Source organism: Lepidothrix coronata, unplaced genomic scaffold (genome assembly GCF_001604755.1).
Source record: "Lepidothrix coronata isolate B3197 unplaced genomic scaffold, Lepidothrix_coronata-1.0 Scaffold2181, whole genome shotgun sequence".
In the NCBI taxonomy this organism is placed as follows: Eukaryota; Metazoa; Chordata; class Aves; order Passeriformes; family Pipridae; genus Lepidothrix; species Lepidothrix coronata.
In genome coordinates this window covers 1-2,825 of record NW_016692361.1, presented here as the reverse complement: position 1 = coordinate 2,825, position 2,825 = coordinate 1, and the positions used below count along the sequence as shown (strand labels likewise).

General features: G+C 55.1%; 1 protein-coding gene across 1 annotated transcript; it reads left to right on the top strand.

The window, feature by feature from the left end:
* Positions 1-6: 6 nt before the first annotated feature.
* Positions 7-2,663, top strand: LOC108491872 (T-box transcription factor TBX2-A-like). Its single transcript, XM_017803671.1, has 3 exons — positions 7-813; positions 1,986-2,062; positions 2,147-2,663. The coding sequence occupies exons 1-3, from the start codon at positions 631-633 to the stop codon at positions 2,415-2,417; spliced, it is 531 nt and encodes a 176-aa protein (XP_017659160.1). The 5' UTR covers positions 7-630; the 3' UTR covers positions 2,418-2,663.
* The last annotated feature ends 162 nt before the right edge of the window (positions 2,664-2,825 follow it).

The window sequence follows — 2,825 nt, the reverse complement described above, 5'->3', positions numbered from 1 at the left end:
AAAAAAAACAACAAACCAAACCGAAAAAATAAAACGAGAGGGTAGAGAACGGCTTTGAGTGTTGGCGAGGCTTTTAGACACCTGACTGGGGGAAAAAAAAAAAAAGTGTCTGTTCCTTCTGCAACGTTGCTCCGAGACATAAATTTGCCATGGTTCGTGGTGAAACGCTCCTTTCAGGTCGCAGGCGCTGGCTGGGGCTGGCACCGGCTCCTGCCGCCCCCGACACTAACCCAGAGCCTTTTAACATTATTTTTTTGTGGTGGCGAGGGAGAGTAACTTTTTTTTTTTTTGAGGACGGAAATATGAAAAGCGGCGAGAAACCCGTAGAAAATTCACCTCGTTCACAGGGTTGTAATAAAACAGGGAGATCCCTTTTGCTGCTTTATTGCCGTGCTTAGCACCCGCAAAGATGCTGCTGTGCCTGCAGTTGCCTGACCTCCTTCTTTGGGAGCAGATCCTGCAACGGCATCAACAAAAAACCCAAGAAATCTCCCTCTTTGGCATCCCGCCGGCGTTCCATCCTCACGGCGAATTCGTGGGGGTTATTTTTTTGGGTTGTTTTCGGGAGAAAAGGGATTTTTATTTAGGGAGGCGGCTGGACGCGCGCACGTCCCGCGCACTGTGGGGCTGATGGCAGCCGCGGGCTCTGCTCTCTCGCCCACCCAGACCATCCTGAACTCCATGCACAAGTACCAGCCCAGGTTCCACATAGTCCGGGCCAACGACATCCTCAAGCTGCCCTACAGCACCTTCCGCACCTACGTGTTCCCCGAGACCGACTTCATCGCCGTCACTGCCTACCAGAACGACAAGGTATGGCCGGGCAGCCCCTGCCCTGTCCCTGTGCCCTGTCCCTACCCCTGCTCTCACCCCTGTTCCAACCCTCACCCCTTCATTAGGGTGTATTTACGTACATGCGTGTGCGTGAGGATATTTCAGGGCAGAGTGGCCAAAAAGCAGTAATAGGAGAAAGGTTAAACCCCAAGCCCTCAGAGCAGGGTGCACCCCCATACTTACTCCTATTATTATTGCTATTTTTAATACTAATACCAACGTCATCATCAGTATTTCAATTATTACTATTAATAATTTCCTCCTGGGGTTTGTTGTGTCTTTCTGGGCCGTGGGAGTCTTTGCTGCAGGCCCAGGCTGTGGAGAGCAGCACCAGGCCTGGGCAGCCTCACCGAGAAGGTGCCCTGGGCTCTGGAGGAGCCAAAAAATAGAGCCAGATAAGCTAATTTTAGTTGCTTTCGTGATTTAGCAAGTGTCACCCTGTGAGCAACCAGAGCCTGGAGAGCTCGGTGGGGAGCAGAGAGCCTCTGCCGTCTCCCTCCAAGAGTTGTGTGTACGTGTGTGTGTTTTAACCCAAAAGCTGACCCCCACCTCCACCCCTGGCTGCTGATGCTAATTGACAGCTCTGTCTGAGGGTCCTGGTGGGCTTGTTTCCCTCGTAAAGTTTATGGCGAAGAGTCACAATCGATTAAAGAGCACTTTGTCTGCTTGCCCGCCGCAAGCAGCGCGGGGCGGCCGCCGGGCCGTGGGCCCCGTCGGGCGGGGGATGCTCGGGCCGGGGGATGCTCGGGCCGGGGGTCGTGGCGGGGCCGGGCAGCCGGGCCTTTTGCAAAGCCCCCTCTCGGGGCCGTGTTTCAGAGCCATGCATTATTGAGCGCCCTGATGTCGCCGGGCCCCGGCAGCCCGTGGCGCGGGGAGGGATAAGAATAGCTTTTAACCAGCGGCCGCGCAGCTCAGTCGCCATCTTCCCTCCGGGGGGCCGTGAAAAATAACTTCCTATCATTAAGACGCCATTAATAATTCAAGCCCAAACCTCAGCATCATTTTTAATAAAGCATGCGGTGTGTTAACGCGGGGCCGCGGCGCGTTCCGCAGCCTGCGCCGCCCGCCCCGCGCTCCCCGACGGCGGCAGGGACGGGGAGGGGGCGGCCGGGGCTTCACGTCACCTCCTCTGTCCTTGTCCCCCTCCACAGATCACCCAGCTGAAAATCGATAACAACCCCTTCGCCAAGGGCTTTCGGGACACGGGCAATGGCCGGCGGGAGAAGAGGTAAGGGGTGTTCCCGTCCCCCCCGTGGCTTCGCGCCCGCCTGCGGGGGGACGGGCAGTGCCCGACGCTGCCTCTCGCCCGTAGGAAGCAGCTCTCGCTGCCGTCCCTGCGGATGTACGAGGAGCCCTGCAAGCCCGATCGCGACGGCGGGGAGTCGGACGCCTCCTCCTGCGAGCCCTCGGCCGTGCGCGACGCCCTCCACTCGCCCGTGGGTGCCCTCCCCAGCCCCCTGCGCCTCAAGGGCAGCGGCAGAGGTAACGGAGGAGTCTCGGTCCCCAGACAACCCCAAACGTCCTCAGACATCGGGGTTCTGCTCCCTCGGGGCTGCTGTGTGCTGATTTCTTGGGGGCAGTGAGGCAAAACACCAAGGAGAATAAAGATGGGGATGCGCAGGGAGGAAAAGACAAGAACTGAGCAAACTCAAATGGCATTCACGAGTTGCAACGTTTTTTCTCTTTATATATTTTAACTTGACTATATATTGCATCTTCTATACAGTTTATATCTTGTATTTATATTATACAAGGAGAAATGGCAAGGCAGACCGTGCGCTCTCCATATTAGCCTGGCTCCTTACTGGTGTGTGCCCTGCCTTCCATGGGAAGCTCACATTCCCTAAAAAAAAAAAAAAAAAAAAAAAAAAAGAAGAAAAAATTTTAAGAAAAAAGAATTCATTTGAAAGGAGAAAAAAAGGTTGTAACTCCAGGGCTGCAAGCTGGTGAACGAAAATAAACCAGCGGCTTCACGTAGCAGTTTTTCGATG